The 14,912-nt window shown below is 45.6% G+C and overlaps 1 protein-coding gene across 12 annotated transcripts in view; it reads left to right on the plus strand.

Annotated features, from left to right (window-relative positions):
* SASH1 (SAM and SH3 domain containing 1) overlaps window positions 1–14,912 on the plus strand; it is a 335,608-nt gene that overhangs the window by 222,151 nt on the left and 98,545 nt on the right. For 7 of the 12 annotated variants that reach the window (XM_045499954.1, XM_045499956.1, XM_045499955.1 and 4 more), the window contains exons 3-4: window positions 3,400–3,450; window positions 3,587–3,636. The exons of the other annotated variants lie outside the window; for them this stretch is intronic. In XM_045499954.1, coding sequence (XP_045355910.1) covers window positions 3,400–3,450; window positions 3,587–3,636 — 101 coding nt within the window. The remainder of the gene's footprint in view (window positions 1–3,399; window positions 3,451–3,586; window positions 3,637–14,912) is intronic. 12 annotated transcript variants of the gene reach the window in all.

The raw sequence follows: 14,912 nt of genomic DNA on the forward strand, positions 1-14,912 counted from the left end.
CTTCTTTCTCAGTGATCTCTCTTTCCAGAACATGTCCAAAAGATACATGTTTACTCAAGGACTGTGTTTGGATTATTCATCATTTTTACTATTTCCATCAACATGATGACTGATTGAGTTACAAATCAAGAGTTACACTGTGGATCCTCCATTGTTCCCCAGATAAAATAGCTTGCAACTGGGCAATCAGGTGCATCAACTTGCTCCGCCCTCCACCCTCATCAGGACTGTCTGCCCCCTCCCACCTTCCCCCTGCATCAGGACTGTCTTGTCCTACTGGAACTCTAGAGCCATGCCCCCTGCCCCTTACACCGGTTGGACTGGGAGCAGAGAAGAGGGCAACCTAATCCGTAGACTGGGAAGGGGAATGTCAAGGAGACTTTCTCTCCCCATCCACAGAGTTTGCTGTATCTTTTGTTATATACTTCTATATGTCTTAACTACTTGATAATATTCACACATACATGATAGTAATTAGTAATTACTCTTCTGGACTTTTGTCATTGATATGTGACATCCATCGGGGCCGTAATAACGGAAGGTTGCCAGTATTCCATTCCGCTTTGTCTCCAACCATCACACATAGGTCTAAACTTAGTGGATAACTTTACATGCTTCTCTGTTGTGTCGTATTTTTACTTCAGGGTGTGTTTGCTCTAAGAAATGCCTCGTAATGATGATGGTAGTCTTTCTTCGAGAGTTGAGATTATTAAGATTTGCTCTGAAAATCATTACTTTGTAGTATGCTTTGGGGAGGGGAAGCAGTAGAAACATCACTGCATGAGATGTGTTTAACATCTCCTGTTCTGAAAAAGCAGATGTTCTGCATGAAAACATTATCTGGGTCCATTATTTTAAAGGGATAAATTTTAGTACATTCTACATCCAACTATATCCCCAACCAGTTTCCTAAAAAGTCCCTAAAATACAGTCTGCTGTGTGTAACAAACCAACATGTGAAGATGAATTATTTAGAATGTTACTTCCTGATCATCTTATATTTAATGTGGTTGTTAACAAGGACCTGCTTTGTATTCTGGAAAAGCTACATTTTGTATAATGTATCGTAAATGTTAAGTTTAGGATGTGGGGTAACAAATGGTGCACTCAACAAATGAAAATTTGTTAGAAAAAATGCAGACAAAAATATGCAATGAAAGCAGGTAATTCCCTATCACGGACTGTTACCTAGTGAGGTAGAGACTTCAAGCTTGAAGAACAGTTAAGAATGGAAGAGAGGAGGAGAGTTGAATTAGACATTGTTTTCGTTGATGGCTATGGAAGGACACGGGCTGGAGTTGGGTGTTAAAGGCGCTAGAGAAAGTTTCAGAGGAAATAATAGAGACCTGTCGTCATTCTGAGATTCCCACACTGACTCTGAACAGGAAAATGTAGGTCGAAAAAATTGCAAACTATACCTTTGCTTACTTCCTGCTGTTTAAGTTTGTAAATTTCTCTAAGCGATGCTAAGAGGTTAGGTATCACGGCATCATGACTGGTCGCTAAGTGCCAGGAACCCCCAAATACCTATCTGCCGTGTTGATAACACCGGAGCCTGATGTCCTATCGGTTGAACTAGGAATGTGACTCAAACATTTCCATACATTGTTTTGTAAAAATGGTGCATCAGGTCTGGGACAGAAGTAGAAGTCCGTCCGTTTTGAACAAAGGTGGCAATAAAGGCCAAGAGGATGTTAAGCAAAGAGAAGTTTTATACCAGAGTTAATACCACGCTGGTATTTTTTCATAACAAATAAGGCCCGGGACTAAGGGTGAGTGAGTCTCCAGTCCATTAAAGTACTTTTCTCTTTTGATCAACTCGTCCCAAACCACCCTGTTCTCAGATTTCTCACCTCAGCACATTCATTTTATAGTCGATCTATGTACTGGATTCTTGTTACTTCGTCACATTGATAAATGTACTCTGAGTCTTACTTATCTCATTGCTAAGTTTTTGACATATTGGCCTATTTTTATAATCATGCTAGTAATGAAATAGGTAACTTCAATAAATTGAACATTTAGATGCAGTGACAATTCCTAATTTGAGATGATCCTGTTCCCGTATCCTGAATGTCAGCCGAGACTAACAGAACAATTTTCATACGGTACATGTGCGATCCTGAAGATTATAACAGTTATTAAGAACACAATAGGATTATTGAAAAACTCATAATTAACCCGGTCTTTCAACCTCATTAGTGATATTACTCTCTTCCTCTAAAACTGCCTATTGTCCTGCTTATGACTTGATCAGCTGGGGACCACTCTGGACTGTGAACCATACTTTGATGAGGACGTGTACTTTAGCACCTGTTTAGATTTAGAAGTATTCTGTATTTGTGAAAAATATCGATGTGGTGCTCTGTGCTGTGCTTCCTAGTACAGCTCATATTTTCCCCTAGTAGGTTCTAACGCTTCTAATAGTGTGGTTTTCCTATTTTGCTGCCAGTGCTTATTTCAATATATTATTTTTGTCACAGGTGATAGGTTTACCTCTTTTTTTTTTTTTTTTCCCATCCAAAGGGGAAATGGAGGTGTTTCTTTTCTCTTCTATTTTAGAGACAGGAGGACAGGGGAGGGGGAGGGGCAGAGGGAGAGAGAATCGCAAGGAAGCTCTATGCGCGCTCCGTGGTGAGCACTACTCGGGGCTCAATCCCATGACCCTGGGATCATAACCTGAGCCCAAATCAAGAGTCGGACGGTTGACTGAGCCACCCAGGCGCCCCAGGAAATGGAAATTTTAACTATAAAATGGTTTGAGCTCTAAAATGGTTCAATTCCTTTTTTTTTATGATTTGATGATTTTTGATGACATCATGCATTTATTGCATCTGTTAACTGGATACTGAGAGTTGTTGTTTTGTAGGCCAACTCATTTGTATTATAGGAGCACGGTGATTTCTAGGGCTCCATGATAATACCAGGTTAGCTTTCCACCTTCGTAAAGACACTTTCAACCAGCCCGACGTCATGAAATTCTCTGAACACATTCAGCATTTTAACATCGGACCGCAACTCCGATATTACTGAAAAAGAAACCGAACACAAATGGATCTCAGTAAATTGTGTCCCAGTGATGGTCTAACCACATCGAGAGAACGATTTGCCCAGTAACTGTCGGTGCCCTTCAGTTAGACTGTGCTGGTTTCTTCTGCATTAAAACTGCCAGTGGAGTCAAGCGGTGAAGTTTGGAAAACAGTTCAGTTTTAAGACTCTAAAGTTCTCATTTTCAAAACGCTTTGGTTTTCCCAGAAAATCTGTTTACCTCCACCATCTCCCCCCCACCGCACCCTAGCATTTCCCAAATGCTCCCATCTCTTCTTACACATCGATTTGTCTTTCTGGTGTGTGCCACGTTTGGAAGCCTCATTAAAGCAGCATCTGTTTCTCTTTTAGGAGAAACCCGATGCCAGCCCCACGTCACTTCAGCTGCGGTCCCAGATCGAAGTAAGCACAATGACTTTAATCGTCTATTTTTGCTTCTGCCTTTTTTTTTTTTTTTTTTTTTTTAAGTGATATTCTGTACAAATCCGATGAAGCCTGCCGCTCTGGCTGTGCTCACGCTGTGCCTCTTTTCTCCTAGGAGTCGCTTGGCTTCTGTAGCGCCGTGTCAACACCAGAAGTGGAGAGAAAGTAAGTTTCCCTCCTGCCCGGGATCGGAATTTGGAAGAAGGTGCCTCTGAGGTCCATCCTGGTGGGAGTCAAGTGGGCGACTGTGTTGTGTATGTGCTATGGAGCATGATGTCATTTTCCTTGCATGGGGTGTGTGTGTGTGTGTGTGTGTGTGTGTGTGTGTGTGTGTGTGTGTAGGTGGGTAAGAGTGTATTGTGTAATTTAGTCGATGATGCCTAATGACTCTGCAAAGAGTTACTGGTTTCACACTGCTTCTTGTGAGTGAACCCTAAGTAAATACCTGGAAACAAGCATAGAGGAAGGAAAAGGACAGCTAGGTCCACCAACGTGGGTTTTCTTCTTTTATACTAGTTTCTGATAGAGGAGGAAAGTCCTAAAGAAGCATGGTACAAAAAAAAACCAATATATTCCAGAATAAAACAATGACTGGAAAGCCCCTCTCTGCACCTTGCTTTGGTGGGTGACCTTAAAACAAGAATAAATGCCTGTGACCAAAGATGACAAAGGCTCACTTTTCTTTCCTGTTGAAGGCAATATTTTTACCTCTTTGTCCTGACTTGGACCCTGTAATTTTTAGTCTCCTGGAAGATAATTCTATGTTATATTTCGTATTGCCAGTATTTCTTTTAGGCACCTTAAAAAAACCAAAACAAAGCAAATGGGTTTTTTGTTGTTTCGTTTCGTTTCCTATAACCTTTCCTTTTTCCCCTTTATTCCATCATAATTACACTAGAATGTTCCATTTGTGATCTTCTGAGGTAAAGAAATTTTAAGAAAGTGCTCAGCTTTATACAGACACTTCCTTTGGCACAGAGCCACTTACACGGTTTTGTGCCAAGAGAAGCATAGAAGTGGTTTAGGAATAAAGTATTTCTGGAATGAAAAGCACACATTGGGAGAGCGTGTGTGTGCTTTACAGCACAGCTCCGCCTAATCCGTCCACGTGTGTGCTGCTGGCCAGAGGCAGCTTCAAGGGGGGGAAGGCCGTGTTGCCAGCACTTCGGTTCTCGAGAGGCTAAGCAGATTTGGCTCAGTCAGGACTGAGGAACATCGGGGTGACGAGCAAAAAGCAAACCAAGGCCACTGCCCACTCAAGGTTGGACGATCAATGTGCAATTAACTCGAATCTCCTTGGCTTTAGTTGCATGTAACCCCCTAGCACCTTAGCGTGGAGGCTGAAGTAGCTTGGGGATTTGGGTTGACATTGATTTGGAAATTGGACATACCATGGCTATAGATGAAGTTGAGTGTGGGCAGCAGCGCGGAGTTAATGGACTGGAGGTTCTTCTGACTTCCTTCGCTACCTATTTGGCATGATTCGGGCCGAGAACTCAGGTGTTCGTTCAGAATCTGAGTCCTTCAGGAAACAAGACATGTTTGCCTTTCCTCCTAAGAGGAAGTGACTCACCAGATTTGTACCAATCTTAAGTTAGGCTGGATATTCTTCCCCTCAATTATGGGTAGTCATTCTTTCCGTGTTTATATCCTTCACTTGGTAAAATGCGACATGGCTTTGTGGCCAAGAAAGAGACTCTCAGCCTTCTCTGAGGTTAACGAAACATTTCGAACACACAGCCTCAGCCTCTCCATCTGTACGACCGCCATTTTGCTTCTGTTCTTTTAAATGTTTTACTTAAACTGAAGTGTTTCTAAGTAACTTGGGAGTTTTAATCCATTTTGTCCTATATTTCCTTATTAACGTTTTTTGGAAACTATGGTACCCTTTTTTTCTTCCTTTAAAGAACTTTTGAAAACTTTTAAACTTCCAGAAAAGTCGTAGGAATTGTGCAATGAACTTCCATATAACTTTTACTTAGATTTACCGGGTTGCATGCTCTTTTTCTCCCTCCTACACACACACACACACACACACACACACACACACACTTACATAATACCGTAATGTTAGAACTATTTTAGGGTAAGTTAAAAATTCTGTGACCCTCACTCCTCGATACGTCAGCATTTATCTCCTAAGGACAAGGCCATTCTCACAGAACTCAGAGTACAGTCCCATAGAGAAGGATTTTAAAACCAATTTTCTTTCTTTTTAATGTTTAGTTATTTTTGAGACAGAGACAGAGTGCGAGCAAGGGAGGGCAGAGAGAGAGGGAGACACAGAATCTGAAGCAGGCTCCAGGCTCTGAGCTGTCAGCACAGAGCCCGACGCGGGGCTCGAACTCGCAAACCATGAGATCGTGACCTGAGCTGAAGTCAGATGCTCAACCACTGAGCCACCCAGGCGCCCCAATAGTGATTTGCTTAATACACAGTTCATGTTCCAGTTTCTCTAATTGCCCCAATAGTGTTTCTTTATAGCACTTTCTCGTCAATCCAACACTTAAAAAAATTACTCATCACATCTGCGTGTCCTCTTTCTGGTCATATTTAATCTGAAAGCATTTCTTGGCCTTTCTTTGTCTTTTATGATATTGATGGGGTCTTTTAAGAGGGTAGGCTAGTTGTTTTGTGAAATATTCCTCCATCTGGGCTCCGTTTTAGGGTTCGGGTAGTGCATTTTTGATGTTACATTCTTTTCAGTTCACTACATCATGACGTCACTTCGTCCCATTGTTGGTGATAGTAATTTTGGTTATTTGATGAAGGTGATGTCCATCAAGTTTCTTCTGAGAAGTTAGAACTTTCCCTTTGCAGTTGGTAAATACTTTGTGGGCAGATAATCTGAGACCTCGTAAATGTCTTGCTCCTCATCAGACTTTTACCTGATGGTTTTAGATTCTCTCAATGATTGTTGCCTGAATCAGTTTTTATGGTGATGTTTACAAAATGATGATACTTGGGGTGCCTGGGTGACTCAGTCCGTTGAGCATCCGACTCGTGATTTTGGCTCAGGCCACGATCTCACAGTTTGAGATTGAGCCCCTGTCGCGCTCGGCACTGACAGCCCGGAACTTGCCTGGGAATCTCGCTCTCTGCCCCTCCCCCACTTGTACACTCATGTTCTCTCTCAAAATAAATAAATTAAAATAGAAATGATGATACTTATTCTTAAGTTGCTCATTATCTTGGATTAAACCCTCCAAAAGGTATTTGTTTTTTAATAAGATGGACAGTCTAGCTCAAATTATAATCTGGGTACTTTTGTTTCTATTGAATTATTTGTATTTTTGTACTTGAAAATGTGCCATTCTTCAGATACAAATGCTGCTTGTAAGCCCTGGAGGATGACCTGGCAAACCAGTTGGTTGTGTCTGGTTAAATGTCCACAAAGTAGCTGCCAACCCAAATATCATTCTGAGTCAGCAGTCTTGTTTTATGGGCAGAACATTTCTTCTGCTTTGTATTCAAAAGGCAAGAGAACTCAGTAGACAAAAGTGGGCAGGTTCTACAGCAGCCCACCCTTGAAGCAGAGGCCTCGATGACAGGATGGGGGGCCGGGGGTCCAGTGATTGACCCTTGTGGCTCCCACTGTCCAGTGATTGGCCCTTGTGACTCCCCCACTGTCCAGACCCTCAGCACAGCTTTCTCCCTCCCTTCTCCCCCACTTAAAACCTGAGCTAAGGAAGGTATCAGGTGTCAATTATAATGCAAATACCTGATTTCAAAAAAAGTCACCTCGCGAAGTGGTACTTATCATTTACCAGGGTTTACAATCTCGAGTTACAGGAATACAGCTCTAGCCAGAGAACAAAGAGGGTGGGAATATACCTGACATCACGTCACCTGGAGACACTGCCCAATGGGGCTGCTAAGGCTGTATTTGGCCTGTAGGTGTGTGAGACCTGCATGATGGATGGATGGATGGATGGATGGATAGATAGATGTACAGGCAGACAGGAAGAAACATACATACATACATACATACATACATACATAGAACAGACCTGCCCCGGGGCGCCTGCGTGGCGCAGTCGGTTAAGCGTCCGACTTCAGCCAGGTCACGATCTCGCGGTCCGGGAGTTCGAGCCCCGCGTCAGGCTCTGGGCTGATGGCTCAGAGCCTGGAGCCTGTTTCCGATTCTGTGTCTCCCTCTCTCTCTGCCCCTACCCCGTTCATGCTCTGTCTCTCTCTGTCCCAAAAATAAATAAACATTGAAAAAAAAAATTAAAAAAAAAAAAAAAGAACAGACCTGCCCCCACCAGTTTGACAAAGGCTTCATTCATCCTTATTTTCCTACAATCTATCTTGTCTCTCTATATATTTTCACTGAAAATATAAAAAAGGCCAAGGGAGTTTTCATTTGAACCTCTTCTATTTATATCCATTTACACTGCCTATTGATGAGACTATCTGTTTTATTACGCCGATCTTAGATTTGCGTCAACTGGCTAACAAGCTTGAACATTAGTTACATTTTTTGGTACTCACCAGTTAATCTCAAGAATACCTAGCGAGAAAGAGTTTTTTGCTGGGAACATTCTTTATAACTGTATTGGGGATGCGTTTAGCTACAAATAACAGAAAACATGACATAAAGCAGCATGAAAAATAATACAGTGTTCATTTGATATATCCTCGTTCCAGGGGGGTGTCTAGGGCTGTGCTGTGGCTCAGCTGAGCCTTCCGGTAGCCAGATTATATTGTTTGTTCTTTTTGTCAGTCTCCTGGTTTTATAGTGGCTGCTGCCATCTCCCAGGTGGGAAGGAGAAACAGGGTGAAGAAGGTAAAAGGGCAAAAAGCCACAGGCGTACCCTTTAAAAAGCTTTCCTAGAAACCCTGTCCCACACATTCCAGTTTGTGTCACTCATTTCTTCATGCAGCAGCTGTTCACTGGGCACCGGCTTTGTGTGCAGGACCCTGTTTGGGGCTCTAGGATATGTGATGAGCTGACACGAGCTGCATGTAGGGAGCTGGAGTAAATCATTTGTATGCTTTAGACTCTGCAACGGAGAAAAATAAAGCAAAGAAAGTAAGCCCAAAATTGGGACATGTGGCGACCATTGCCATAGGAGAGTTTGGGGATGTGCGTGTTTTGTTTTGTTTTGTTTTTACATTTGATTGATTGATTGATTGATTGGAGACAGAGCACGAGCAGGGGAGGGGCAGATTGAGAGGGAGACACAGAATCCAAAGCAGGCTCCAGGCTCTGAGCCATCAGCATAGAGCCCGATGCAGGGCTGAAACCCACAAACTGTGGTCATGACCTGGGCTGAAGTCAGACGCTTAACCCACTGAGCTACCCAGGTGCCCCGACATGCGTGTTTTTTGCTGACTGTCTTACTGCCCTGAACAAAATGAGTGTCTTAAGGAAGGAGGGAGACTAGACATTGGGTAGAAAGCTAGCAGTATTTTCCACAATAATTTAGTCTTTTATTTGTGTGTGTATACATCTGAAACAGTAATCTGCAAATTAGCTAGATGGCTAATAAGCTGTGTATCTGGATGATTTGGATTCATTACTTTCAAGGAAGCCAACTGTAGGGAAGCCCATCTGGTTATTTCTAGGTGTGTATCTAGATTGGGAGTAGTCTTTACAGGGTTGGTTCTGCAAGTTGGAAAAGAAAAAAGAGGAAATAGCAGGTAATGTTCATTGAGTGTTGGTGCATGGGCCAGGAACTGACCTAAACACTTAACATTGACTTATTTAATACAACCACCCTGTGAGGTTTGCTCTGATATTATTCCTATTGCCAAAGGCAGAAACTGCGGCGCAGAGAGGTTAATAAGCTGCTCAAGGATACACAGCTAATGAAGTGACACAGCCTGGATTTTATCCCATTTGAGAGCCTGTGCTCCTAACCGTCACGCTACGATTCCAAAATACTTACAATTGCATTGCTTATGCAGATAGAGAGGTTAGGGGCACATTGAGTTCATTGGCTTTATGTAAATAGCAGCAGCTAAAACCCGCAGTCCTGTGGTCCTCTTGGAAGGAGAGACAAGTTTACTCTCATTCACATATAAGCTGTCTCAGTTATTTATTTACAGAGGCAGGAAGGTCCAAAATAAATCTCAAAACTTCACCTTCGCCAATGTTTATCAGCTCTTTTCTACTAAGTCTTTCACCAGAGTTGAAAACTCACTGATTTAGTTTCACTTTCTTTCATTACCTATGGCTACACTTGAACTGTTTCATGGTGAAAAAGCCCAAAAATATATCGCATGATGGAAGAGGAAGATAAATCAAAGGAGGGCAAGCCAATGGAGCGGTGTTGTGTGCTCGAATGAAATGGATGGCATCTGGTCTATAAATGTTCTATGCAAGCATTTACTCCGTTTGGACACCGCTTCCCTCTCGGATTTGTTTCATCTGGGTAGCTGATTACTCTTCTGACAGGGCGTCAAGTTTCCTCCCCCCCCCCCCACCCCCCAAAAGCCTCCTCCTTTAACCCTCTGCCCTCAGAGAAGAAGCCCTGCTTGTGATCCTCGTGTTCTGGTTGCTTCTCTCTCTCCTGCCACCGTGGATCGCTCGCATCTCTCGTTGTGCCTTTTTCTCCCTCACAACCTGCCTCTGCCCGCCTGTTCACCTCCCTCATCGTCCCGCCTGCTCTCCAGGTGAAGTGAAGCTCCCCGGGTTGCTCAGACTGGCCATGTGCTCCCACGGCATGCCGAGCCTCCCAGATGGCTGCTCCTTCCGGTGGGGTGCCCCGTCCCTGACTCTCTGAGCATCCCCCCCAACCCTCCTTCTCTGGGCAGATCCTATCACACTTAGAAATCGAGCTCTGGTCTCCTGCCAGAAGTCTTCCCTAATTCACAGGGTTGGGGTACAGTGTCCTGCCGCTGGGCTCTGGAACTCCGCGCTCCCCTGCTCCCGTGGCAGTGGGCCTCGGTTACAGGTGCACGCGCACGTGTGTGCGTCGGTGGAGGGGGGCCACCTCCCACTCCCACCCCTGGGTCTTTGACATACAAGACTTTCAGTAACATCGGATCGATGACCAAGTGGGTGAGTGTCACAAACGTGCTTCGTTCTTCTTCTCCATCCCGTAGAAGGCTTCTCGCCATTCTCGCAAACCGTAATTTGACTTCTTCCCCGGTTACTGACCTTTGCCCGGGAGCCCGACTCCTCCTCTCCCTGAAATGCCATCTGAGGTCAGTGCTGCAGCAATAACCAACCCACGAGCCCCTCCCCACTCGCAGATCCTGGCCGGGTTCGGCACTGCTGCCTTTCCCGTGGGGTCTGCGTGTACTTTCGCCCTTGGGGTCTGTGGCGTTATGGGTTCTAGTTTGTCCTCACTTGATGCCCAGTCTTGGTGGTTCCTTTTTTTCTGCCCATCCCTTACCACTGGAGTTCCCCAAAGGCTTTTTATCCAACCTGCAATCTGTCCCCAGGTGCCCCCACTCAGGGCTTTGACCTCTTGTCTCTGGGCACCCACCTCACATACACATCTGTCCCTGTGCCCCATTTCCCAATCTGGTGACCTGCATGTTGCCGCGACTTGGCGGATGCCTGCTCATTACTGTCACTGTCGCCCCAGATGCATTATCTTACCAGCACAACCCCTCGCTCCCTCCCTTCTTACCTTCTCACCTCTTACAACCTGCTCTTTGATCAGACGTCCCCTTTTCTGTCCTTGGGACCATTTTTCTGCACATCACGCAGCCTTGGCATTGTTATCTGTTGCTTTTCTTCCATGGTTCTAAAACTTTAATCGTGAAATCCTGTTGCTTCTACTCCTGTAACTTTTCCTGTGTTTCCTTCTTTTTCACCTTCACTACTGCAAGCAATACCTTTAATGCTCTTTTCGTGAACTAGGACAGTGTGTCTACCAAAGTAGACACACTTTAGTCTCCCTAAAGTAGAATCTTTAGTCTCCCTAAAGTAGAATCGGACCATACGGAGCAGGCAGGGGATGCAGAGATCTCCCCAGTGGCACCTATAAATTAGGACCTGTGCGTGCTTGCGCTTTGATCAGAACGCCCCGTGCAGCCTCAGCCCGGGGCTTCCCTCCCACCGCCAGCCTTGCCGCAGCCTCTCATCTCCCAGATGCCTCCTGGGCTGCTTGGAGCTCATTCCTTGAAAGCGTCTCCTTTCTTTAAGTGCCTTCTCAGTCTCTTCACTGGCCGTGTTCTTTCCACCTTTTGGAATCAGGTAGCATTTGGCACAGATCTGACGTCTCAGGGTATTGTAACAAGTATCATCATCGTTGTAACGCTTACAACGCTCATTGGCTCATTTCTATTATTGGACACCCTGCTAATCACTTTTACTGTATTTTGTCATTTGATTTTTCACGGACTCCTTGAAGTCTGTACCATTTTTGAGAGTGATCAGCTTGTCTAAGGTCTCAGAGCTAGAGACAAAAAAACCTTATCCAGTCTGAATGCCATGACAGCCTTGGGGTGAAGATACCCCGTGTGACTGCAGACTCTCTCGGTTCAAACCCAGGCTATTTCTTACCTGGATCTTGGTGTCTATAGTTTCCACAACTGTAAAAGGAGGATGATCTGTACAGTATATACCTCACTTAATAAGCTATCCAGCACCTAATAAGTGCCCAATAAACTTGTCTGTTATCTATGTTGTCTGGTCCAAATTCAGGCCCTCGCCTGGGGCTCTAGCTTTGTGTACTTCCTGAGTCCTGCCTGGCCTAGCATGATCTCGAGCTCCAGGAGGCTGAGAGCTCACGTTCTTCCCCTCTTTGAATTGTCTTCGGTGTCCAAAAGAGTTGTTTTTCACAGAGCAAGTGCTCATTAAATACTTGCATTGAAAGCATTGATTGTTCAGTTCTTTGAAATAGGGCTAAAACTGGATTGTCCCCAGGACCGGAATTACAGAAGACGTACTTTGGTCTTACCTGTTTCCCAGCATGTGTCAGTGTCTCCTTAAACCAGTAGCAATGTAATAAGAAGCAAGTGCTTTCTGATGGTGAATATTCACATTTAAAAGACACCTGTCCAAACATTTTAGGGGCGCCTGGGTGGCTCAGTTGGTTGAGCGGCTGAGTCTTGATTTTGGCTCAGGCCGTGATCCCAGGGTTATGAGATCAAGCCTCTTGTCAGGCTCCGTGCTGAGTGTGGAGCCTGATTAAGATTCTCATTCTCTCTGCCTCTGTCTCCATCCCCATCTGTTCCCCCCACATCCCTCTCCCCAGCTCACTTGTTCTCTCTCTCTCTAAAAAATTTTTTTTTTAAAAAAACATGTAGTATACAGAATAGTAGCTTCCACAAATCCCCAAATCTATATCTAAGGGCTGCTCCCCTTCCTCTGCCCCCCACCCCCAATTCCATTTTGTAATCTTGTTCAAGTCTCCTCAGATTTTTCCTTCTCTGTTAAATAGAGATGACAGACCAGGGGTGCCTGGGGGGCTCAGTCAGTTAAGCTCAGGTCCTGATCTCACAGTTTGTGGGATCGAGCCCAAGTTGGGCTCTGCACTGACAGTGTGGAATCTGCTTGGGATATTTCTCTCTCTGTCTCTCTCTCTCTGTCTCTCATATAAATAAATAAAACTTAAAAAAGAAATGACCACATATTACCTCCAGATAAAGGTACAACATTGAGAACTACACACAAAATATTACAGTTTTTTAAAAAGTCCTTAAAACTTGTAACAGCTGCAATTTTGTGGGAGGTGACATTTATTTTATTTTATTTTTGGTGACAAGCTCACTGAGATATAATTCACATACTATACGACTCACCAATGGAAGAGATCCAATTCAGCAGTTTTTGATGGAGTTACAGTTTTGTGCCTGTCCCCACAATCGATTTGGGAATATTTTTGTCAATTCCAAAAGAAGCCCCGCACCCTTGAGCTGCCCTCCGCTTCTCTCACCCCTGAACAACCCGCTAACTGAGTTTCTGTTTCTATAGATTTGCCCCTTGTGGACGTTCCGTGGAAATGCAGTCACATGCGGTTTAAGGGACTGTTTCACTCAGCATAATGTTCTCACGGCTCATCCCCATGGGTTCCTTTTGTTCTATGAATGTGCCACATTTCACTTATCCACTTACTGAATGGTGGACACCTAGGGTTGTTTGGACTTTCTGGCAATTAGGAACAGTATTGCTGTGGACATTTGTATACAAGTTGATGCGTGGTGTTCTTGGGGACTTGAAGTGTGTAAGGCATTCTCCTCTGGGTAAGTTGTTTCCTCCGAGGGACCTCCGCCCTCTTGCTCAACAAGAAGTTTCTCGGTCCCGGAGACTGGGCCGGAGAGGGCTTCGGGTCCATCCCTTGTGGACGCCCCTGAAAACGGATGGGGTCTGCTGTCCGGGGTTGCGTGTCCTGCTGTGTGACAAGATGGGGCTCCCCGTGCTCGTTCTCAGACATAGAAGGAAGCACTAGAAACCCGCGGGCCGCGCGGTTACCAACCCTCCTTTGGAACAGATTAGATTCACTGAGAATTGCTGATGAGGTCTGCACGTTGCTGGGAAGTCCAGGTCAAGCCGCGTCCCCTGGAGCTGAGACCACGCATCCTGTTTCCACATCCTGTTTGTGGCAGGGCCGTGGGTCGGGGAGGGGAATGCCAGACCTTTCCCATGGGGGCCATGCGCCTGGGATGGGGAAGCCACGTGGAGGCGTGTCCTTCAGAATAGTTCACAAGTCGGTCCTGTCCCGTTCAGGTGGATGTGTCCTTGCTGTGTCCCCGCTGGCCTCCCGGGAGGAGGAGGTGGGTGCTGGCATTTAGAACCTGAGCCTGAGTTTCAGCTCTGCTGGTCGTGGGATCAGAAACAGTTTATTTAAGTGCCCCAAGCCTCAGCTTTCTCATCCACAAAATGTGCACAGTGAACGCTCCTTCTAGTGGGGGCTGTGTGAAGCACGGCGCCTGACATCTGCTAGTGCTCACGTCTCGCTTGTTCTCGCTTGTCCGCCTCCGTGGCCTGTGGCCCGTGGCCCGTGGCCCGGCCGATGGCAGCGGCAGCCGTGTGTGCGGTTCCTCCATCTGTCGGATGGTGTCGTACCCAGAGCTCGTCAATGGCCACGGCCGCTTAAACTACGCCATTCTCAAAAGAGATTTGTTTTTAATTAAAAAAAAAAAAAAAAAAATGCCATTCCTCCGTGCGCCTTACTCGGGAAGGCTGGGAGACAGCAACCGGTCTCAGAGCTCGTGCGACGGGCTGAAGTATGTGTGTGTGCGGGCGGGATCTGTGTCTGCACACGTGTGTGCTCCGTCGCATAGCATATCTGAGGGGCTCAGCATTCCAGAATGCAGGGGCTCGGGGCGGGAGCAGCTGTGCTCGAATTCTCCACCTCAGCTGTTCCCCCACTGCAAACCCCGTTGCCCTTCGCTTCATCTGGTGAGGGAGCCCCAGCTGCCCCAGCCGGAGACCACGCGCCCGGGCCGCAGCCGGAGGCCGCGTGTGCGTGGTGGCCGGAGACAGGCCACTGCCGGGAGGTATGTAGGACGCGAGGGGGCTGGGGTTGGGTCTGTGC

This window comes from Leopardus geoffroyi, chromosome B2, assembly GCF_018350155.1.
Source record: "Leopardus geoffroyi isolate Oge1 chromosome B2, O.geoffroyi_Oge1_pat1.0, whole genome shotgun sequence".
Taxonomy (NCBI): domain Eukaryota; kingdom Metazoa; phylum Chordata; class Mammalia; order Carnivora; family Felidae; genus Leopardus; species Leopardus geoffroyi.